General features: G+C 38.8%; 4 protein-coding genes and 1 long non-coding RNA gene across 8 annotated transcripts; 2 read left to right on the top strand and 3 right to left on the bottom strand.

Annotated features, from left to right (window-relative positions):
• Positions 1–1,847: 1,847 nt before the first annotated feature.
• Positions 1,848–11,407, top strand: LOC143464837 (chloride intracellular channel protein 5-like). 2 transcript variants are annotated; one of them, XM_076962854.1, is made up of 7 exons: positions 1,848–1,971; positions 3,530–3,802; positions 4,140–4,211; positions 9,943–10,052; positions 10,120–10,361; positions 10,463–10,647; positions 10,734–11,407. In XM_076962854.1, exons 1-7 carry the CDS (start codon positions 1,930–1,932, stop codon positions 10,896–10,898), a joined length of 1,089 nt encoding a protein of 362 aa, XP_076818969.1. In that variant the 5' UTR covers positions 1,848–1,929; the 3' UTR covers positions 10,899–11,407. The 2 variants fall into 2 exon arrangements, with proteins under 2 accessions (XP_076818969.1, XP_076818968.1); XM_076962853.1 differs by lacking the exon at positions 4,140–4,211 and adding an exon at positions 4,483–4,596.
• On the bottom strand, positions 3,654–6,539 carry LOC143464838 (uncharacterized). Its single transcript, XR_013118544.1, has 3 exons — positions 5,873–6,539; positions 4,242–4,573; positions 3,654–3,794 (listed from the first exon to the last, which is right to left on the bottom strand). It is a non-coding gene; the product is annotated as an uncharacterized LOC143464838 (long non-coding RNA).
• Positions 11,408–12,215: 808 nt separating the features above from the next.
• On the bottom strand, positions 12,216–19,127 carry LOC143465153 (tetratricopeptide repeat protein 5-like). 3 transcript variants are annotated; one of them, XM_076963331.1, is made up of 7 exons: positions 19,023–19,127; positions 15,355–15,943; positions 15,143–15,243; positions 14,749–14,948; positions 14,144–14,238; positions 12,972–13,088; positions 12,216–12,526 (listed from the first exon to the last, which is right to left on the bottom strand). In XM_076963331.1, the coding sequence occupies exons 2-7, from the start codon at positions 15,925–15,927 to the stop codon at positions 12,323–12,325; spliced, it is 1,290 nt and encodes a 429-aa protein (XP_076819446.1). In that variant the 5' UTR covers positions 15,928–15,943; positions 19,023–19,127; the 3' UTR covers positions 12,216–12,322. The 3 variants fall into 3 exon arrangements, with proteins under 3 accessions (XP_076819446.1, XP_076819445.1, XP_076819447.1); XM_076963330.1 differs by lacking the exon at positions 19,023–19,127 and adding an exon at positions 16,587–16,661; XM_076963332.1 differs by lacking the exon at positions 19,023–19,127 and adding an exon at positions 16,559–16,579.
• LOC143465154 (protein O-mannose kinase-like) lies at positions 16,884–18,942 on the top strand. Its single transcript, XM_076963334.1, has 5 exons — positions 16,884–17,234; positions 17,363–17,500; positions 17,579–17,797; positions 17,890–17,993; positions 18,329–18,942. The coding sequence occupies exons 1-5, from the start codon at positions 16,884–16,886 to the stop codon at positions 18,651–18,653; spliced, it is 1,137 nt and encodes a 378-aa protein (XP_076819449.1). The 3' UTR covers positions 18,654–18,942.
• Positions 19,126–22,292, bottom strand: LOC143465155 (meiosis expressed gene 1 protein homolog). Its single transcript, XM_076963335.1, has one exon. The coding sequence runs from the start codon at positions 19,876–19,878 to the stop codon at positions 19,591–19,593; it is 288 nt and encodes a 95-aa protein (XP_076819450.1). The 5' UTR covers positions 19,879–22,292; the 3' UTR covers positions 19,126–19,590.
• Between the last annotated feature and the right edge of the window lie 1,206 nt (positions 22,293–23,498).

A 23,498-nucleotide genomic window follows, 5' to 3' on the forward strand; every position in this document is an offset into this window, starting at 1 on the left:
ATTCTATTGCGTCAGTAGCAGGTCTGAGTAGAACCGAAAGCATCCTTTTTGTTGCAATCTGCTTAAAAGTAACTGTACCTTCCACAGTTGGCTGACTGAGTTGGATTGCAGGGTAGGCCGCCACTATATTTGAAGAGCAACTTATGAAAAACCCCAAAAAGTTTGGGAATCTCCTTAAATTCAGATATAGGTGCCAGGTTCAAGAGGCCTATTATGAACTCTATCTGACAGAGACAACACGCGCTGCTTCATTCGAAGCCTACGATGGGGCAACCAAATCGGGTCATAAAACCCGGGACGTCAGCAAATTACTTAGCAAACATCTGTAAATTGAAGTCGTCAGCCAACCAAGCATTGGAAAACCTATCAACGTCAGTGCAGGAAAACACGACCTTATGTTGTCGAGCACGAAATAATGCGCACTGTGTAAACAGTGAACCACCCTTGGATTAATATATAACCAAACCCGGTTTTATCTGCGTGGTTATAAACGCGATATCAATTTGCAAGTTACTTGGAAAAGTTTAGGCTTGAAGATAAAGTGAGCTGCCTATTGCAGTTGATGATTATATCGATAAAGACAGAAATGTGTTGTAATGCTGTAACTGAACATTGCAACATGTTAAAATGAGATAGTACTTTGCTAACAGGTTAAACGTAAAAAGCGCAGGATAAAGCTAGAGAAGTGATCAAGACATTTGACAAAGAAATTGCCCGGAGGGTTTCATTGTAAGAGTCTGTCAATATAAAGATTAATCTGAGCGTATCATCCATTCCATTGTCATTCAACTTATCGTTTCCTATTGATTGTTACGTCCCGTTCCCATGAATAGAGTCTATGACGACACAAATACAGCACTCGAAGTAGCGACAAGAACATTCGAAAGCACTCACACATTTATGACGTTACAATTCTAAATTTATAACGAACTTGTGCTTTTTCCAGAAATTTCTTGATTAATCCTGTCCAACCTGATTTAGATCAATGCAGTTTTCAGTAAGTTCAAAGGTAACTCACGTGATTTTTATGGAAGGACGATTATGACCAAACATGGATAGACAAGACCTAAAACAAAAGAAGTCATGGCTCTAGATCAGTGGTTCTTAACCTTTTTTCGCTTACGTCACCCTGCAAACAACCAAAAGATTTGGCAGCACCCACAGTCAAACCAAAAAAGTTTCTGCATTAAATTAAAACAATTTTCGCAACCGTTTTCCTGGTCTAGTGATTAGTGCACAATAACTTGCGGCACCCTTGCTAAACGTAAATGGCACCCCGGTTGAGAACCACTGCTCTAGATCAATTCAATCCAGGATGATTACACCGAGAACGACCCAACCAACGCCCATTGGTTTAATCATCTTGGGTTAAATCGTGCGAGGATTTAATTGACCTACCATCTGAAGTTAACTCACAAAGGGATTTAATGCAATCTTTAATGAGTATTCGTTTCATCGGTCTGTATTCTAATGATCAACATTTACTTACAGCCAGGACAGGAACTTGTGGCTTATTCTGGAATGCCATCAATAATAAACTTGGCGTGGTGACGTCACTTTGAACTTTTAAAAAGTTTTCCACCACTTTTATTCCCGTGAACAAATCATTCCCACCTTACGTTTACTTAATTCTATGGAGAGACATCACGTTCTCACGGTACAAAAACATTTTGTTTTAAAAACTTCGAGAAAGGTTTCCTAGTCAGAGTGACTTGTAACCGAGTGGGACTTGCTGAAGTGCTCGTGTCAAAGTGAGAACTTGTTTGGTTTAAATTTGAGATTATTCCCGTGGTATTGATACGGCTTCCATTCCGAACATAGAAGTTTTTTTCTTTGGATTTGAAACGATTGAATGTTGTTTGTGTTTTAGGGTGTGGTAGGTTTTGTGCAATATTCCTAATTGCTTAACTTATTGAAAAGCCACTTAAAATGGATGAGCCCGGGGATAACGTGTACGAACACCCAGAAGAGGTAAGTCATGTTGTTTGATGTGAAATTCATAGAATTAAACTCGTTTATTTTAAACTACCCAACAACACTTAAAGAGTAATGACAGGTACCCTTTCCGCCACTAGTGGGCGAGAGCGGGTCCTTTAACTACAGTGCTAGACAATGGTTAAGGAATTAAGCACAATGGTGGAGGTTGGAAGAATGACGTCACGACAAAAAGTACCACAGTAATTTACGGGGTAATATTGGCCAAAATATTGCCCATTTCACCGAAATATGAAACTTAAAACACTTGTGTTTAGGATATTTGTCGCAGTAGAAAATGTTACAGTTACATTGAGTTATAATGTCATTTAAAATTTAAGAAGCATGAAAACGCTTTGCATTATACAAAACAATAAATCTCGCGAGTACGCAACCCACTCAATTTCGTCATCTTCCTATCTGATTTGTGCGGATATGACGTCACCCTACAATCCTCCACTGGATGACTACATTACATAGTTATACATGCGCCTTCTTGGCGTCTTGCAAAGCGATTTCGCGTGTTTTCATGTTCACGTCTTGTTTTGAAACTTTGCAGAATTTAAACCCAATGGCCGCTCGGCCTGGATTTGATAAATTTAGTTTATCCAAAGATGTGCGCCGCTCAAGTGCGTCAAGTGGCACCAAGTAAAATGGCGTGCACAGCGTCGCATTGTTGTTGGGAAAGCGATGAACTGTTAGGAATTCAGTTGCGGTTTTCGGGAATGGCATAAAGACCAGATATAGAGAAGAGAGTCGGTGGTGTTAATGATAGCGAGAAGTGGCTTTCAGGCAATAGCTTCGCACCTAGCAGTCTTACAAATCTAAAAGATCTCGATAATGAATCGCCCCATTTGAGTTTATTCTCAGGTTTTCATATTGCAGTTATTTAAAGTGTATTTTCCTTGAGCCGCGTAATTGCATTTGGTCTAGTGTTGTAAGACTGTAAACAGAGCTTACGAGCTATGAAGTGCGCGTGTTTAACGTTGTTGTATCAATATTCGCGTTCCGTTTTGGCCTAGTGCAAAACGCACAATTTAATTAAGCATTTAATAGCAATCAAATGTCACTTCCGGACATTCATTTATGCACAATATTAAGCTAGTTTGCCAATCAAGCATATAGACCTACGTGCATAGTTTAGATCCGCCAAAGTGGACCAGGCCAATGTTCCCTCTAAGCTGCGCGCGTGCGCAAATGCGCACTGCTGACACGGTCTCCGCGCACAGAAAATCTGTGCTGCGCACAAGAAAAAAATCTAACCTGAATTGAAATTAAAATAAACGCATAATTATGGCCACAATGCGCACGTGGCACGTCTGATGTTGCTCACGGTGGTCCAAGGTACCGCTCAGGGAGTTACTGTGTTTGCTCAGACTCGTGAAAAATTAGAGGGAACATTGGACCAGGCCAAGTTCAATGCACAGCAAAGAACTTGCAGACAGAGGCTACTATACGTGAACATTGTTTTAGCATTTGTTCTAAACGCAGTTGCATGTAATGCTATGACGTCCACACAATTGAAGTTTTCATAATGTTTTTATTTTATGTACAGAATATTTATAGTGAGGTACCCAGTGAGGATCCCCCTGTGGCATCATACAGTGAAGGTGGTAAAGATTACATCGACCATTACACCGACGTAGCAGACGACCTGCCCCCACCACCAGCTGCTGAGCCAGAGCACAGATACGATTTCGACCAGCAGTCATCCGCATCGTCCGTCAGCGAGAAAGAAGAAGTACACAGTGAACCTCCACCTCTTAAACCTCTCGGAAGTATGGCTGAGCTTGTGGTTGAAGGCATCGAGAATCTTAACACTGAGGAGGTACAGAAGTAGAATTAAACTTGATGCATAATCTCATAAATACTGGATGTTAAATTTAATATTGTACATGTTTGTTCGGTTTGTGAATTTGTTTACTAAGGTGTAGTTTTTATGATGGTCCTACAAATTACCAGATGTCGAGATGATTTATGAGAATGATTTTCAAGCCAACATTACCTAACATTTACTATTAACCAGTTATTGATTAATTGATAAAACTTAGACTCCATACAAAAGCAGTGTAAGATGATCAAATCCAAAACTTAAGCCTCAACCAGTTGCAAATGAATGAAAGTAAAACAAATATCTTCTGAACAAATGTGAAAATAAATTTCAGGAAGAGAATGAGGTCCGCACCATCAACGAGGGTGGAAGTCAAACTGAGAAAGTTATCTATCTCTTTATTAAGGTTCTATGACAAGACTCAGTTTGAACTCACCTTTTAATTTCCGAAAGACATCATATAATGCTGTCTTGGTGCACGTTTTATTTTTGCTCTTCAGCTGCGAGTTATGGTGGTGGATTCAGAAAAATTTCACTCATTTGTGTTTTCACCACACGATGGCAGCAGTTACTCCACATTTGACATTTAACACACGATACTTTTTCCGTCATTATTTGATTTTCATGGTGATTTCTGTTCTCTTTTGTTTTCATTTATGCATGGAACACTAACATAGAAATCAAACAAAAGCGAGGACCCACAGACAATATTAGTGAATGGAGATGCTCCCATTGATGAACCTCAGCAAGTATCTCAACGACCGGAACCTAAAATTATGCTTTTTGTCAAGGTCAGTTCCAAGTTGTGTGCACTTGAACTAGAATAACATATATAAGTATATCTTATGGCTGTGTATATCTCAGCAGATTTTGTTTGTATGTTCTTATACACTTGTAAAGTAAGTTAATGTTGCTTCAAATATAATTTTATGACTTCAATAGTTCCATGATAGCATCTAAGTCCACACGTCGCATACAACTTCATTTGTATATGTTCCTATGAACGAGTTACTCTCAGTTTTTATAGCCTAACACTTTTCGGGTTTGACCTTGACCTTTAATTTGTTAGGCTTGGGCACAAATTTTATAGCATATCTTTCAAAGTTGGCAGTAGAATGGTTTAATCTCTAACAGTCTATTATAAGCTGTTCTTATAAAAGGTCTTTTGTTAAAAATGAGTGTACTATGCTTACGTTGTGTATGTATATGACACAGTCATCCACAACCAATGAAATTTTAACGAATACAAAGCATAAAAACTAGGGCTACCCTTTCAGCCTTAGTATAACATGCAATAATAGCCTTCAGTATAACATGCAATAATTTTAAAGCTTTTATCTGGCTTTGCTTAACACTACATTATTTAACATACATATTATCGTATTATAATTGCATATAAATATATTTATCTTTTTACTGGCGATAAGATTAAGTTGCAATTTATAAAGTAATGTTAAACATTGATTGCAATGCCAATATTCGCTGTGGCATAGAATACTATCACCTCACTATGCCCCACTGTTAACTTAACATCACAACGCAAACGTTGCTGTAGTGGCCACTTCTTGAAGTGGATGGATTGAATTACAAATTAAATTTGAAACCTTTTGTTATTGGATCGAACTGCTCCACCTTATGTTTGACAACCAGGAATGGTGAATATGTCCAGAGAAGCGTGAAAATGGCAAAGTTTGTTTTCACTTTGTTTCGTCACAGACGTCTTTCATTAGTTGGCTTGAAGCTACTTCAACAAAGTACGTTTTTAAAGGTTTTCATGGATTTAGTCCGTTTTAGAACCCACCCAGCCAGACTAGCTCAGTAAGCTTAAACCTGAACTTGATTGGTAGATCAGTCTGTAGGTCGTTAGTAATAATTCGATACAGAAGTTTGTGATGGTAGTAACTGATAACCTCTGCTATAGAATGTTTTCACAGATGCTATGTGTGTTTGTTAACGTGGCGGGCGGCCGCTTAGTATTACGACGATGTGTTTTAGCCTATCTGCGCTAATGTTTAGCAAGTAACAAGTGGTTTATAGCTTTGCAAGTTTTAAATGAGCTGCACTTACCGTTTCAGTGAAAAGGTCACAAAACTCTTCTGTTGAGCCAACCGTTTGCTGAAAACCTTGCAACTATGTGCAACTTGTTTTTCGCTTCCGTTCTTGTCTTTCCGCAATGCCGCTTCGCAATTGCGAGCTTGAGCTTGGAGCGTAGAAACCTGGACAGAAGACACCGTACATTGTATGACATCACGCTTTATACAACGCCCTATAGCCCAAGGCAATGCTGGTATTTGCAACTCAATATCACACAATACTGCCAGCAGGGAATTGTGAAGTCATAATTGTTTAGATGAGAGAAGAATTTCAAGGTTGAATGCGCACAGTGAGGTTACATCTCGAGCAACAGGCGTTGTTAGAAAACCTATGAAACAGTTAAGTGTGACGTGCTGCGTTTTGTGAAGTTATGCTTTTGATAACCTAATCGCTTTAACTGTTCGACTAGAAGCTTATTGGGTATTATACTAGCTACTTATAGCGAAGGTATTAATTAGTTTTGGATAATCTGCGTTCATCCCATAACACGATGTTTGCTGCAGCATAACACGAGATTGTCAGGATACTGTGGTAGTTTAGACAACAGCTAATGGCCTGTTTCGCATCAGTGATCGTCAATGTTCTGTTGATTCGGACCTCGCTTGAGATAAAAGATCATGGCGTCTTGTGTAATTACATCACTGTATTTGTTAGACTTCTTCGGTTTGTGACGTCACCTTATTAGACGAAATTACCTGTGAGTCGTTGTCCGCGGCCACCGCCCAATTCGTAAATAGAAGTCGCGCCAAGTATTTGATTGTTGCGTCATTTATGGTGATGGTTGTGTTTAGAATATTCAGTTACGTCAGTCAGCACCGAATTTGGTGGAGCATTATTGGCTTATTGCCTTCATATGCGCTGGTAGTTTTCGAATTACGTTGATTGGTCGCTCAGTATGAATACTCCTGCTAAATTCTTACTGCAGTGTAGTGGAATTTCAACTCCGAGGTGAAGTTTGAACAATCTAGAATCTTCCAGAAACGTCATAATCAGCCGCGGACTGTGTTCGATGTTTGACGAGTTTTCCACCCGGTTCTAACGCAAGCGCGGCCATGTTTACAACTTCGTTCCGACTTATTTCCATATTTGCACGTTTCTTGCCGACAGTGCTGTTGATAATTATGGGTTGTCGGGTTGGTATTAGACGTTTCGTATATGCTAGGATAGCGGAACACGATGAGTTACGCCAGGCGAGCGATTTTATGTAAACTCGATATTCTCTGTTCAAACCAGATTCAAGGTTTTTCTATAGAGTTTAAGGCTCAAGTGAATATTTGTGCAAACGCACGGATCTCAAGTACAGCAGATGAAATTGTTACTCGTGCCTGAAACGAAAAACGCTTAGGTTGGAATTACTGGAAACTTTATCACTATAGGACATGTCAGAGGAAATTGTGAGTAGTGCGGCTGAGGAAAACACGCGCGAAGTCGTCCCTTCTGGGGCTGACGGTGAAGAAGATTCGCTCGCTGACCGAAAGCATGTCATCAACCTCTTTGTGAAGGTAAGTGCTGTCTGGGCACGATTGTGGAAGGGTTAAGTGTCAATGGCCACCTTTTACTCACTCTTGGGTAATCTGAGGTAATTTTAGCATGACAGCATACGTTTGCTGCTTCAGTAATTTGCGTATGACTGTCGATGGAAACTGTGTGAATGGTTTAACACAGCGCAAGCGGAGAGAGCTTCAAGTACCCCATCTTTGCTTGGTGAAAATATTTTTTTTCCTTTTCGTAGCAACGCGCCCAAGAAACATGTGACGTCATCATGTTGTTTTCGTTTGCATTTGAGAGCTCAAGTGCCTGTTGCGCATGCGCACTAACTCGTCATCATCATATTTTGTGCGGTCGCTTGCTGATAAACTGTGTTGGCCTTTTCTGTTCCAAACAAGATATAAAAGCAGTGGCGTTCAAATGCGCGAATTCATTTGCTGTTTAGAAAGTTGTATCTTGTTAAATGCGCCGGTAATGCTCAGGTGTGTTGTCATGTTTGTAGAAATATTATTAAATATCATGTGTTAGTGAATACATATGTCTTGAAGTTATGTATCTGATTGTGATTGCCGGAATCTATACCCTACCCACAGCCGCATATTTGCTACGTCCGCCCGTTTACAGTTGACATGGCAACCAAGTTGTTGTTGGGTTTTATTTAGTCGTAGCGTTGATATTGAGCGGTTACCGGCTCACGCGCTTACATTTCCTATCGAATATTTTCATTATTTTACTATCAATTGGCCAGCGCTAGCGTGGAATGTCATGGAATTTTCTTTATTGACGTATTTCCTCACCAACGCTGTTTGGAGTAGGACGCCGACGCCCTTTCATAAACGCGCCTCTTGGAGCGAATTGATAGCATTTGAATCAGCTTTTCTACCTCCAACTAACTATATATCAAACCATGCTAAGAGTCAGTGCGCTTGGAAGTACACCAGGTTATGACTGATCTTCTAAACTTGGAATTTTGCCTTTTATAGTCGGGTGCGACCTCTGCGTGGGTATAATGGCGGTTGTTGTGTGCTGGTGAGTCAACTGTCTCCCTTCTCTCTTTCATTTTACTCCCCGTTTGTTTGTTTTTTCACCCTGCGCGCTTACGTCGTTATTGTGGATCTTGTTGCTGTGAATTTGCTGCTTCAAGTGTGGAAATCTTCACGCACAACTTGTGATGAAATTTATTCTCGACATTCAAAATGTATTGGTCCCATGTATTAGCTGTGGCAGCATAACTTACCTTCATGACTGCCTGATTACTTTAAATGGGATTTGTTTTAAAGCTACTGACTGAATTTTTAAAACAAATTTCACTGTCATAAGTTTTTATAATTTATAGTTTGTAATAATCCCGCTATTTTTTGCTCACAATAGTGCGTGACCACAAGCCCTAAAGTTTTGGATTAATTAAATCTGATTAATATAATCGCTTAAAATACTTAACCCTCATTTGCCATGCCGTTAGAACTTCCCATACTTACAATGGTAGTCCGGACAAGTTGATCACAAACAGTTGCAGCAAAACAGTGGATATAGAGGAAGTAATAGTAGAAAGGATTATTCCATTGTGACATGTGTGTTTGTAACAATGGAACAATCCAGTTTTGTCTTGAACATGAAAGCTTTGGTTCTCACTTCTCAAACCATTTAAAGGAAGACTGAGACAAATTCTATTTACAATCATGACAAAAACATTCACTTCCACTTTGCAGTTTTGCCTCAAAAGTCTTCATTGCAAGTTTTCGAATATATCACTGAACTCAAATCTATTCTTAAAAAAAATCGGTGATGAACAAGTTGTGATAAACCAACACAGCCAGCTTCATCTAGAAATAAGAACAAAATAAATCATTGCCTCGCAAATTTTGAAATAACTCCGCTGAAATACTATCAAAACAATATGTTCGTCCTTTTCAACTCCAGACGTACAGTACGCTGTACACCTTATTCCAACAAATGCTAACCATCTGTTACACAATGATGCCTGTCATCCACCAAGTAGCACTCAACTTGATGAGACTTTATATACCATAATGTCGTTTTACGAATTCGAATCCAGTTCTATATTTATGATGTTGTTTAGATTTGCAACACAGCTTCGTAGCAGAGGTAACTCGTGGGATTGTTTGAGATTTTCAGTTGAAACATTTCTTTGCATGTATTTTAAGTTTTGTTAAGCTTTGTTTTAACAAGCTGGACTCAAATTTAACACCCATCCGATTTTGTTTCTTGATAAGTTTTTATTTTTCTGTATTAACTGCTTGTGTTCAAATTCCTTTTTGAATCCGAAAAGCATTTCTTATATTTTATGCTCGGCTTAATATTCACTCAAATTTGCTCAATGAACAAACTAAAACAATAATACCGCAAATTGTTCTTAAAAAACAGGTTTTGCTGACCATGTCAAGGATTTTTTATAAGATATGAGAAATGCCTTTTGTAGTTTTTTTTTATTAAGCTGCAGCATTCCCTATATGCAACAGATCTGCATAAATTGATGAAAATAAATGTTTTGGCAGCATTTTTTCCAGTGCATTAAAAAAAATTTTTTCAACTAGGCTGGCTCGGACAGGGAGTGTGTTGGATGCTGCCCATTCTCACAGCGGCTCTTCATGATGCTTTGGCTGAAGGGGGTTGTCTTCAACGTCACAACCGTCGACAAAGCAACGTAAATTTTGTTGTTAAATTTGTATGTGCTTGTCAAGGGTTGTGATCACTTTTGCGTCAATTCACAGAAAACCAAAACAACTGAAAGATATCGCGTTGGGTGCCAACCCCCCCTTTCTGCTCTTCAATGGGGAGGAGCTGACCGACATCCAGAAGAGTGAGGACTACATTGAGGCCGAACTTTACCCCCCTCGCTATCCCAAGCTCGCCTGCAAGCACCAACAGAGCAACCGGGCTGGGAACGATGTCTTCGCCAAGTTTTCTGCTTTTATCAAGTTCACTGGAAACCAAAATGACCCTAAACGCAAGAGTAAGTGTGGATTGTGTTCTTCAAGGCTTGGTTCTAGTTGCACCGGCTGTTAAAAGATAGCTGTGAGATCACAATCGAATCTGCTGCTTTTGCATTTTTAGTGCTGGAAACAAAGTTGAACGATGCTCTCAGAAAATTCGACAAATATTTAAACGAACCACTGGATGACGAGATTGACGAGAATGACGACGGGGACGAACCACAAGTCTCGAAGAGGAGGTTCATTGATGGCGACGAAATGACGATCGCCGATTGCAACATGCTTCCTAAGCTGAACATGATTCGGGCAAGTTCACGTCACATTCTTCTCCGTCACTCAATGTTACAAAGATTTTCAAAGCTATCTTGAGTCTGTCCATCTTGCTTGTGTAGGTGGCGGGAAGAGAGATGCTGAAATACGAGATCCCGGAGGAGTTCACCGGCATCGCCCGATACCTGGCTGCAGCGGACGCGACTGAAGAGTTCATGCAAACGTGTCCGGATCCAGGCGAGATTGTCTGGTATTACGGAGGAAGAAAACCCCGCCCTAAGAAATGATCCGCCCCGTCTTTTCCCGCATCGTCAGATAATCCTTTGAACTGATTTGGACACTCGAAACCACTCGAATTCGATTGTTTTTGTGGATGAGAGTCAAAGAATTGATGAGAAATTAAGTCAGTTTTGTCGATTTCTTTATAAATTTTCCCCGTCTGTGCATTATAGTTTTTTTCACTGCAGCGTCACTTTGCTGCGGTCTGTAACAATAACTTCTTATAATCAAATCATGTTTTATTTGTATATATTATCTTTAATATTTTAGTGTAACCAATTGCTTCGATTACGTTATCATTGACGTTGGTGCAGCCTTGTCTGAAAATAGAAAAGCAAACACTCTAGTTTCGGCTTCTTAGCGCCATCTTTTGATCGGTTTATTTATTTCGGTTCCTGTTCCCTCAGAGTTGATCCCAATTTCTATCATTGTTTCTGGCAAACAGACACTTACACGTGTTGTATATATCGCTGTTACGTTCATATGACGCGCTACAAATATAATCTCTCAAATTGTGTGTGAGCTCGGAATTTTGAAAATTGTTGAAACGGTCGTGGTGTTAGAATGCCGGCATTTGGTGACTTTGCCTAAACATTGGTGGGGTCGGCCACTGTGAGATCAAGTGTTACGTCAGAAAGGCCGTCAAAGCAGGGTTGTAACCAAGTCACTTTTTCTGACTCCGGTCAATACTTTTCAACGTAAAAACTATTTTGACGTCACATTATGCGTTCAATTGGTTTCAATCCTTATCCTTGACCGAGGAAAATCTCTGCACAACTTAAATTCATTGAGGATACCTCGTCAATCAGGCCCAGAATCTAGCTTATCTTTTTGCAGGTTGCCAATGAATGTTTATTTGGCTTTTACAGTATGTCGTATCTGGAATTGCTCATCGGGAGCTAATGTCGCGTATGCATTTCTCATGACATCACAACTGTAGTGCCGCTGGGTATCGCATTGTTACCAGCCCACCGTTTCAATCACTCGGCTAGCGAGCACACTTTTCTAATCCCGAAACAGAGCAATTATGACTGTTTTATAACCCTAAATTTTATCCTAATGTATGTTCTATGGTTGCAATTTTTTACCTACTCCAACTTCCTTACAAGTAGGTTCCGCCAACAGTGGATGGTTCCTTAAACAACTTTTTAGTCTACGTAAGTTTTGCAACTCCAAGTTTATACGACCATACAACCTCAACATTATCCTTTGATGAATACTGAATTTTGTTAAGCTCTGTCAGTGTACCGGTAGCATATCATAATGTAGACATAGATTATTCACTTGTTCTATGGAATTTATGGACACATTGTGCAGTAGCCAACTATAACAAACATAGAAAGTATATATTTTCAAGCAAACAACTGCACATCGAAATAAAAACGGCCCTAAACGACGTCACACCAACATAAAATATAAACACATTATGACGTTACAAATCGCTCGGTGTCATCGAAACCCTGGTGTATCCGCAATGTTCATTGGTCAGTTTCTTCCCGTTCACGACAAGCACAACCGGGTTGGTGACCCGGATGCTGCTGAACTTCCATCTACTGCCACCTTGCCACTCGATGTCGTGATGAGTAAGGTAAGGCTCGGGGATGGCGACCGAGTCCCCGATGATCATGCCCCGACCCTGCCATGATGGGAGGTTAACTCACTCAGGGGCACCATGTAGCGGTAGTAAATAAAAGTGTTAGTGGAAAAGATACGTCATTGCTATATGCCAGTGGTTCCGAACCTTTCCTACTCGCTTTCCCGTAGCTGCAATGATTCATTTCTCGCCGAACCGCAACTTAAAAACTGTTACTTAATGCGCTATTTATGAGAAATTAAAGAATAATGTGCGGCCTCCAGGCTGGGAACCACTGCTATATACTGTATTCAAAATTCGTTCATAACGGTTTGGTTAAGATCAGATGCTGGGTTAAGTTAAGTCTGTGGTCATATACATTTACAGTATCATGTAGGTTGTCGGTTATACAAAAACTTAAGTCATATAAAACCAAGACACAACTGTTCGATTGCAAGACATGCGCCCTCCAAACAATACAGGCAAGACAGCCATGTACGAGCCTCACCTGGGCAAGGTTGTAGAGAGTCACCGCGCAACAGGATCCCGATGAATCGACGATGGCGAACGTGAAGGGGACCAGCGTGAGGTCAGCCAGGTTGCAAACGACTCGACCGAGTAGAACCTGAATATTACAACATGAAGGATGTTGAAGTTTTGGGAGTGAATACTTCCAGGCAAGTATGTCAGGTAGCTTGTTGCTAAAGGTAGGCGGTTAGGTTGGGAGGACGGGTATGCAACAAGTCGATTTGAGTTATTTAGAGTTGAATTGAAGTTACATTTATAGATTAGAAGAAAGATTTAAGTTACTGTCAGAAACTGAAAAATGGCTTCAAAGGTAAAATTTTTTTCCGGTGAAACAGCGACAGCCAGAATTTTTTATTTAAATTTATTTGAAAAACACAGAAGTTCTAGACTGTTTGGAATAAAAAAACAAACTATTTAAAACGAGTGAAGATCACAGTTTGAGTTATCGTCTTATCCTGTGAAGCAAATCCTACTGCGAAAACTAATCGATTTTTATAACGTGCAATACATTATGACCAAACCTTACTACTAGCTGTTACTAATAAAATTACAACATTCACGGTGCTGTAAATTATTTCCAGTTTTCTTGTGCTATTGTGAAAAAAATTTACGCCAAGAAACAAGTAAAAACGAAAATTTCCAGTAAAACTAACCGTAAATATTGCAAATTACTGAGTTAATTCATTACTCTAAGACCGCGAAGAACACAACAGTGCGAAGTAAAAATTATTGCAAAATTGCAGGATCATAGCAAGCATGTAAGTTGAATAATACTTTGGTTGTGTTAATGCTATTGTATGGAGAGGGTGTGTTGCATTATAACGTTCTGAGGTCCAGAAAAAATTCTATCATCATCGACAAAACGTTGGGGAATTCCACTGGGATGGATTATAAGTTTTTAAGTTTTTTAAGACCAACCAATTCGTTTGCAGTCCAACGTTATACATTGTTAAATCTTGGCTTGAGGTCATATCAAAAACTTGTTAAGAGCAAGCAAGATATGTAGATGCGTATATTTTAAAAGCTTTTTTAATTCCTAGATATTGTTTGTGAACTGTTTTGTTCGTGATCCAATCTTATTCTTGAATCGAAGGACGAATCTATTAGTAAAAAAATCGAAATTTCTTAGAGGAGCAGAAAACAGGAAACTACCTTTTCTTCGTTCCTCCCTTCTTTCAAATCTTTGATATTTGTCGATGTCAGCGTCACTTTCTTATCTTTGTTAACAAATTCGCCATGGTAAGGACCTAAAAATGACATCACCAGATATAAGAGCGGCAGAAAAACCACAAATCAACTATAATATGTTATTCTCTGACTTTGCATCAACACGTTGTGGCGCTAGTAACAGATTCAAAGCATCAAACCAGCTAAGACCTGGTTATCTGAATCTTTTATTAATCCACGCAACCAAATAAACAAAACATGAGGAGAATGGTTGTGTTATGGTGACACTGCAATAGGTAACTGGTCAGCCACACTGTTACCAGTTACCAGTATCTACAAAATGCTTTGAATACGACTGGAAATAGCCGTCACGAAAAATCTTTGACACTTTTCAATTCAAACTTTGCCCAAAACGACATCCTGCATTACGTAGTAGAAATGCATTCTAAAATAAAATGCAGTTCTTGCAAGTTGGCAGGAAAATAATGTGGGCCAGACACACTGTCGACTGGTTACAACGTATACAAAAGATTAAAGAAAACATGCAGTTTTAACCACAAATTCATCTGAAAATATACGACCCGACTAACCAAGATCTTTCTCTTTAATTGATGAGATGAGGTTCTGCAACCTCTTATTCTTCAGCCTCCCTCTCTTCTTAACGAGCTCATTTAGCTTGTCGAGGAAGTTGCACAGCTCCGATATCTTCGCTCTCGGCTCTACCCACGTCGGATCAAGTTCCTCCGCTTTCAACCAACCTTCCAGCGCAAGCTTGTAAGCCTCCTCGTACCTGACAAGGACTAGAATTAAGACCATGACGATAATAATCGAGAAAAATGACATTCCTACTATTACCGAATAATCGCTTAAAGAACATCAACTGTATACCAATTCAAATCTGCGAAAAGAGGGGACCGTTGCAAATGTCAACGGGAATTACTCAGTTGTTAAAACAAGCACAACTCTGCTTAGCACTCCACTGACCTACAAGCTGCCGCCCTGTTGAAGTGGAGGTCCGGGTTGTGCACTGACAATGGATCAACCTTCTCAGCCTGTGCATAGGCGTTTAGGGAAAGCGCCAAGACCTGGAAACGATACTAGAGCACTCAAGCCAGCAAATTTATGCACTACGGTATAAGTTGAAGCTGCCTTAGACTTGCCACAAACTAATAAAGTCAAAAAGCTCAGATTGTTACCTTTGGATTTTGCTCTGTTGAGAAGAAGAGTGATAGATACGCGTTTCCAAGGACGTACCACGACGTGCCGTCATTGACATCTAATTGTACGGCTTCCTTGGCGTGCTCCACACTTTGCAAAATGTTCTTTTGTTCATCCCCGAGTTTAGAAGGTTTTAATTGTCTCAAAACCATTGAGAGCGATCGTAACGAAACTTTCTCCTTTGATCTCTTCAATGCTCCTTCAAAGCAGTCCTTGGCGGCCGAGATGTCCCCTTTCTTCCAGAACGTCTCCCCCAACATATTCCATGCTTCGATTAATGACGGGTCGCGTTTGACAACTTTTGATAAATATTCTTCGCACTCGCGGCTGTACTCGGGGACAATGTTTAGAACTTTTGCATAGAGAAGCATGTACATTGTCTTTTGACAGTTCGATTCCTGTTCCTTGAGCCTGCACAGTGTCTTGTCCATTTCACATTTAACTAAACCTGGTTTTTCTTTGATATTGTTTAGACCGTGAGTGTCGACAAAATTATCTCGGTACTGGTAAAGTTTTTCAACCAAATCTGCAACGTCCTCGCTTGATTCCATGTCAACAGGTACAAGGCTGTAACAAAAACATTTGGTGTTAATACAAACACTAAACATTGACTTAAAAGTGATTTGGTAATTTCTGTTAGGCGGTAATTTTTCGCTGACATGACAGCAATTTTGCAATAATAGTAATAATAGCGGTGGAAGCAATTTTATAACCACTGTTAAGGTTCTTGAATTTGAATTTTTGCGGACAACATTCTGAAACAAGCAAAGTATTCAACTAAACTGATTGATTATTCCTTAAATAAACAACAGAGATTTCTTTTCGTGCTTGACAGTGGACGTAGTGAATGTTTTCACAACTTGCCCTGAGGCGATGATTAACTTTAAACAAGTGCAGTCAGTCTGTTTACATTCGTGGTTAAAGCAGTTGTAGAAGACAGCGCAGGAGACTTTATGCAAAATTTAAACAACTACATTAACTAACATGTAATTTCTAATTATGATTCTTTTCATATAATTGACAAGGAAGAAAGGTTTTGAGAAAGAAAAGTTATAAGATTTTCACAAATTTGTTTGAATTTGTGAACAGTTTTGTTAAAACAAATGACAGTAATATTTACTTAAAATGTCAAATTTTATACCACAAAAATATTGGCAAAAAGGACAAAAAGACACTTTTCACCTTTAAAGAAAACATGCTCTTAAAATACCCTTTATTTGATATGAACTTGAATTGATGCATAAAACTGCATTTTCAGCGCTTCTGCTTGTATTCACATCCTAACTTTATTGATGTGGCATTTTAAAAGCAGGTTATCGTTGTGACAGACACTGAATTATTAGATCTCTCTTATATAGCTGGAGGCAAGTCTACAAACCGATGTAGTCGGCTGGACACCACATGACGGCCATTAAACATTATCTGATGTCGTTGAAGTTGAAAAGTGAATAAAAAATCTTCTGGTCAAATAAGTGGATAATATTGGACAAAATCACAAACAAGTTAAATGACTTGGTTGACAAATTGCAAAAAACTTTTTATCCGACTTGTCATTCTGATCGTGTCAGTCTGCTTGATTGCTCAGACCTTAGCGTTTCTGGATGAGAAAAAGCAGATCAGTGTGAAAAATAAAACCAGGAAAATCCAACCTCTCCTCGAGAGAACAGAAACGAATAACGAGCAGCAAGTGAAAGCGGAACATAGACAGACGATAACACGAGAAAACGACAAAAAATGTGAGCACGGATACTTCAAAGTGGATGAGATGGTAGAGTGTGAAAAGTGGCTCGGTTGTAACGAGATCAACAAATTGCTGAAGAAGGAAAATAAGAAACTGGGCGAGGGATGGTTCAAACAGGTTCAACACATCACAATGCTTTGACCACTGTGCTTTCGCAGAAGGTTTCAATTTGCCAGTTCGAGGAGTTTTTGATGAGAACACTCACAAAGATTAAGGTTCTTCTTTTGAATATCTCGTTTGTATAGGTTCATCTTGTCCAGTGGAAAGGTCACAAATTTGCAATGGTCATGCCGAAAAGTCTTTCGAGAAAAGGATCCATATACAGGTCAAGGATCGCAGCGGAAACTCTAGCAAGTTTTCAGCCCCATAGAGAAATAATACAGGTTACAAGATTTCTATGCAAATAAGGAAACACTGGTCTATACATTCACGAGCATGTCATTAACGAGATTACGTTGCAGTTAACTGGGCTTTGCAAAGAAGGCAACAATACAATCTTTCTAACGGAATCGTGCAATAAGTATGGTACGCCTACAGATCTCTTGAATTCTCCAAATTATGTTAAATTGTCTGCCAAAAAACGCATGAGGCTTATCATAGACATCATAAAAATCTATGTCTTCCTTCATCACGAGATTGATGAGCCACGAGTGAATTGTGACACCCACGAAGCGAAACAGGTGACTTGGATAAAAGAAGATTGTGAAAATTAGTTTATAATCTGATAAACAATTATACACTTAGATTGAACAATCTGTTTATTTGTTTCCAGGCCCTTGGTCAGTTTTTGGTGACTGACGACATGAGAGTTGTGCTCAGTGACGTTGACGAATTGCCGATTGACAATCCAGCTAAAAATAAAATAGCAACGTGTCGGTCAGTAAATTTGCTTGTAATGGTGAATGACAGAAAAACTGTGCACCAAATATACATGGTTTTAAAACTTGAAATCTTATCAAACATATTTCATTTGTATAACTTTATCTCCGTGATTCATTTCCCGCCATAAGAGTAGGACATTAAACTTTGTTGTCCATTGACGTCCAGGAGGAAGTAGGATATTAACAATTATCGCAAAATTAAAACATGTCTTGAGCAATCAGTGGCAAAAAAAGGCATCAAAACCTTAAGAACATGAACCTTGAAAGATGTTAAAACAACAAATGTTCCATCTCAGACTCAAATCCAAACGAACACATTCTTGTTTGCAGCAACGAACCAAAGTGCCGACTGTCCGATGCAAAATTTATGCCACCGGAGGAGCAATACAATGAAGAAGAATGCCCAGAAGATTTGTCGCAACGTCAGCATGAAGTCACAATTAAGGCCGACGTTTGGAAGATCCCGGCTATTTCGAATGAAATATTAAACGAAACTTTGCCAGATGACTCGCATAGAAATCAAGTGATAAAAATTAACAAACTGCTGAGTGAGACACATGCACGGTGTAAATCGATAAACCCTCAGAAACGAATTTCTTCCATAGAAATCTTGAAACAATATCTAACAATTTATAAAAAAATAAATGGGAGATGAGAATGGCAGACCTGCCACAGATTTTGTTCAACAACATGGGGTCACATGGGGTCAGTGTCACAAAGAAGCTCCAACTATTGTTGACAAAAGCAGCATTTGTTAGTCAGAAGTGTAAAACTGTCATACACCTACATAATGTCTTCATTTTACTGTTATGTCAGAACACCTTTGCAATTGTACCAAAGCTTTTTATGCGACATGTCATTTGCCCATGAAGCAAATATTGGTTTTGATTTCAACTTAGATAAAATAAATGATCTTTTAAAAGTATTTCAACTAACGTATTGTTTGGATGCCAAACAACACCAAGCCTACTGACAAAAGTCAATAAATGTTCCAACAACAAAACATATCGGCTAAGTTACTTGCCCAAGTTCTCTGCTGAAAGCTTCAGGTCATAAATAATTGATGTCTGCTTTCATATATTCGTACACTCGCTATAAAAAAACAATAACTTTCCTACGTGGTTCACCTATAAGATTGTAAAACAACCAAACATAAGGTACAGATAGGATTAAAATTAGCAATGCATGTAAATTCTACAACAATTAAAAAAGCAGCCAAGAAAATTGAAGAACTTATGTATAAATGGAGCAAAAAATGACAATATTTCTGACAAAATTCTCTTCCAAGCTGCAAAAAACATGAAAATTTACAAATGGAAGGTAAAACTGTTTTGCTTCTATGAAATACAAACCTTGAAAATAAAGGCTTCAAAGCAAATTCAAAACAGGAATAACATAACTCATACAGTGGTTTATGTAATTATATATTTATACATGTTTTATACCAAAAACTGTTCTCATAAATCAACTGTAACGGGAATAAAAATACTGAAAAAAAAAGACACAAAACTTAACAAAAGAAGATTTTGAGAGAAAACTCAAAAATTCAAAAAACGTAGGAATGTTTATAAGTCTGTAAAAATCTCTCGAGATTAATATTGATAAAGTTTGATTTTATGAACCTCCTTGTCCTGGCATTCACGCTTGCGATTGTAATAATAAAATGTTCCATCTCTCCGCTGCAGTTTCTTCACATAACCTGGCCCCACCGGCCATCTCTCTGCCTCTGTTTTCTTGATGATCTTGTATTCAATCTCGTCACGATATCCGGCCGTTTGGAAGCGGTAAGCATTCTCCACCTCGTCGTCCCAACGCTTTGCGCGAACCATTGACTTCGGTTTCGGCCCATCGCCCATTTGTTCCACAGAAACAGACGCCATCTTTTACAGCTTTTTTATAACAAACTGTTATCCTGTCAGGAGCAAACTGTTGGGAGTAATGACTCATTGGAAAATGAAAACACGAGGCAAAACAGTAGAAAACATTTTATTAAACACACATTTTGATCGGCGTACTATTAAGTACATTGAAAATGGTTGTTGTATCAAAACCTGGGTAAAATGGGCAAAGTTGGCAAGTTTATTAACTCCTCAAACTTTGTGTCAATTGCAGTTTATTAAACATGGCCCAATAATCTTTATCCTTGAATGAAGGAAAGTATTTGCACAACTTAAACCTGGCGACAATTCATTATCGCTCAATCACCAGTTACCGAGATAGCCTTTGCGTAAGTTCCGATAGTCAAAAATTCTTTTAAATCCAGTCTTTTGATTTTTTTATTTCATGCTGCCAAAATTTTAATAATTTATTTAGGTCACGCTGAACAGGAGCAAGTTTCATTAATGCCTTGCCCAAGGTCACTACCTCGGTATAGCGCCACTCGGTATAAAACATGGAAGGTCAAGCCGCGAGGGCGGCGCTAGAATCCTACGACTACCAAGCCGATAATTCCACCAAGCTACTGCACTTCAGCTCCACACACACACACCAACAAAAAAACAAAGAAAACATTATGGCAAAAACAGCTTTTTTTAAAAAATACTATGTCCGATTTATTCCAGATGTGGAAGTATATAGGCTGGACCTTATATGGGAAATACCAGTGGTCTTGGCATCTTTCTTCAAAACTCCATACGCTACTGGCTAAGCTGGCAGAAAACGTGACATACTCACGCATAAAACTCAATTCATAGGGTAATAAACAATCAAGCGAAAGGTATTTGTTTGAAAGCTGATAGGTAAACCAAGAAAAAGTTTGCAGAACACACCATCAGCCAGATTGGAAAGGGTGCTGAGTGCACAGGGGATTAAATTTAACTGCACAAATAGGTTAAAGGGCTTATTTTTTATCTTGTTGTGCACAGGATTTTTCACCCAAAAACATCAATTTATTTTCCAATCTGGGCCATCACGCCAAAATTGTGATTCTGGTCGATACCATTGTCTTATGACAAATTTTAGTTTTGTTTGATATTACTTGTGTAAAGTATTACACAACAAAAATATTTGCCATAATGGCCGCGTGCACTGGCGGCTATTGTTACAATATGAGCGAGGACAATTGAAGATGATAATTTGTTATACTTCTGCGTCGATGATATGAGTTCTCATTTCTCAAACGGCGTGACTATGCTGTTAGTTGCTTAATTCTGTCTATACATATTACTAAATGATAAAGTTCTCATTTTTATTTATTATCAGACACAAAGGCTTCCACCTTCTGGCAAAGCTTACTGAATGCTACATTGCGCGGTAGTAACCAGTGAAATCGATCACGTAAAAAAAGGGTCCTGATTGCAAACAACACAAGAGTATATATAGGGCACACCAGTTCAAGCGAGGTAATTTATCTGACGTCATTGCACAGTCTTAAAAAGTGAGTGATAAAAGTAACAATTCATGATTCGTGACGTAACCGTCACAGTCTGACTGAACAGACGATTTCTTATCAAAAACTGCCATATTTCCGAGTTGGGCAAAGAATATTCCGATTACCCCAGTGACTTATAATTCATTTAGCTAGATTATATCTAATTTCTCACATCATGAACATCAGAACATGTCTTACTCCAAAAGTCAAAAAGATTTCTTCGAAAAAATCTAGACCTATGCAGAAAACAAGGTATCCCTACTACAATAAACCATGGCAAGAAAATAAAAGGAAACATCAGCGTTTTACTTGTTTAAAACTTAAAACAATTAATGATGTACTCGGTACTCCAATTGACATATAACAGTGGTGGGCAAACTGCGGCTCGCGAGCCACATGCGGCACGCCGGCATGTTTTTTGTGGCTCTTCCAGTCGAATCGTAAAATTTCAAAAAAATGTAAAAGCTACCAAGAGTACCGTTTATGAACGTTTCTCTCTTTTTCTTTATTTAGGCCAGCATTTCGTTTATGACGTAACACTAGACATAGAATCCGAAGAGTTAGTTAACAGCAAGTCAACGCAATTTCACTGCTAAGACAGTAAACTTTAGCTCAGTTTAGTCTACTTAAATACACTGCAAAACGAAAACGATGACATGTAATGCTAGCAAGTATAGTCTTTAACAAAGATGGGCACACTGTGGCTCGGCGACATGTTTTAGTGGCTGCTTTAGCTGAACAAGTAATATCCAATAGCCTAGTGTTCATTATATCGATGCATTGTTTACTGTATTTGTATAGACACTACTGATTTTACGGCTCGCTGGTGTTTGTAGTTTTCCGCAAGTGACTCTTTCGTTGAACAAGTTTGCCCACCCCTGACATATAAGCACAGTTTGAATCATAGCCTGACTCAAGCACCTTCAAGCATGGAGACCAGCTGTGCGTTGCCTAGCATTTGCAAAAGCACAATAAATGCCGTTAAAAACCATGTTTCCAAACTAAAAAAATAAAAATTATTAAAATTCTAATAGAAGTCAAACGTGACAACATTTCAAAACATGAAAATAATTAAAATTATGTTAAGGAAATGTTTTATGTTTGATTTAAAAGTTTACAAAAATCGCATTATGCTACACACAAAATTTAACTTCTAGGGCTCAGATTAAAATGTTTTTCTGCCCCAAATCCTTAGGCTTACCATATTTTTTTGATTGAAAAGCGGGACGCTTCAGAACAACAAGCCCTATCAGATAAATGTGGTTTACATTTTACTAAAAGTATGAGACTATTTTGGATTCCTATCGTCAGGGACAACTGAAGTAGTAAGACAACAAGAAAAACTAAAATAATGCATTTTACTAGGAAACAAAACAATGTTCAAGCATTTGTAAATTTACATAATCGTCCAATCATACTTTTCTGTAGACAATACTTTCTTCCAGAAGTCTATATTCAACTTTATTTTCTCATAAAAACCACAGCAGGAAAAGTCAGTTTTAATTTTGCAGGTGATAAGGGCTTTCACATTCAAATGGTTTTTGCAGAAGAAAATGCAAACAAGTACCGGAACCGTACGAAATAAGTTCTTTCAATAACCTAACTGCAAAAAGATCATCTCCTCCTCCTAGCCTACTATTACTGAACAGTGAACAAGCGAATGCGCTAACAATCAACTCACCACTGGACCAATTACCCGCTACATTGATGTAACAATTACTTTCACATTTAACACAACGAAACAAGAACACGCATCGGGTATTGCTTTTCAGCAAATTGGCTAAACAAACCAATCACATCATGCTAATATTCGTGTAGTGTGGGGCAATGCTGGCTCAGTAAATGCCAAAGCGGGACTTTTAGTTGACTGATCGGGACGCCGGGACAAAGCCTTTAAAAGCGGGACTGTCCCGGCTAAAACGGGACGTATGGTAAGCCTACAAATCCTGCAACAAGCCAACAGATTGGAGTCTTCCAGTGCTTGGAAACACGATTTTTCTACCGAAACCTATGGTGTCGCTAATTCAATTGCAGCGCACTTCACCAAGATCCCTTATTTAGTTGTTTTGCGTGCTTTGTTTCAGTACACTGCGTTTACACGTGTTATTTGAGTAGAAGTTAAACCTGCTC

This window comes from Clavelina lepadiformis, chromosome 7, assembly GCF_947623445.1.
Source record: "Clavelina lepadiformis chromosome 7, kaClaLepa1.1, whole genome shotgun sequence".
Taxonomy (NCBI): Eukaryota; Metazoa; Chordata; class Ascidiacea; order Aplousobranchia; family Clavelinidae; genus Clavelina; species Clavelina lepadiformis.